Genomic DNA, 542 nt, shown 5'->3' with positions numbered 1-542 from the left:
CGGCAGGGGCAGGAGCGGGCGCGGGGCGCCGAGGCCAAGGGCAAAGCAGCGGGGCTGGCGAGCTGGTTCGGGCTGCGACGGAGCAAACTGCCCGCGCTGAGCCGGAGAGGGGACGGAGGGCGAGGGCGTGAGTGGGCTGGGACCCCCGCACCCCTTCGCCGAGGGGTCAAGCTGGCCGCCCGCAAGCTGGAAGCCGAGAGTCTCAACATCTCGAAGCTGATGGAGAAAGCGGAGGATCTGCGCAAGGCGCTGCGGGAGGAGCACGCGTTCCTGCAGGGACTGGCGCTGGAGAAGGGGCGTCCCCGTGGGCCCCCGAGAGGCCCCGGTCCCCTCCCGGTCATGTACCAGGAGGTGACGGCCGAGACCTTCATGCAGCAGCTGCTGGACAGGTGAGCTCCCACCTGGGTGCCCTCGGGGTGGCGGTGAGCGTGGGGTGTCCCCCTGATCGCTGCCTTCCCCCAGGGTGGACGGCAAGGACGTTCCCTACGAGACCCGCCTGGAGCACAAGCGGGAGCTTTGTGAGCTCCGCAGGGTCCCCCCCG

General features: G+C 71.0%; 1 protein-coding gene across 1 annotated transcript in view; it reads left to right on the top strand.

Annotated features, from left to right (window-relative positions):
• NCKAP5L (NCK associated protein 5 like) overlaps window positions 1-393 on the top strand; it is a 3,442-nt gene extending 3,049 nt beyond the window's left edge. The window contains exon 8 of the mRNA XM_031064560.1: window positions 164-393. Coding sequence (XP_030920420.1) covers window positions 164-393 — 230 coding nt within the window. The remainder of the gene's footprint in view (window positions 1-163) is intronic.
• Window positions 394-542: the final 149 nt, after the last annotated feature.

This window comes from Geospiza fortis, unplaced genomic scaffold (genome assembly GCF_000277835.1).
Source record: "Geospiza fortis unplaced genomic scaffold, GeoFor_1.0 scaffold599, whole genome shotgun sequence".
NCBI lineage: Eukaryota > Metazoa > Chordata > Aves > Passeriformes > Thraupidae > Geospiza > Geospiza fortis.
Note: the sequence above shows the minus strand (reverse complement) of the source record. Positions and strands in the feature narration are given on the sequence as shown.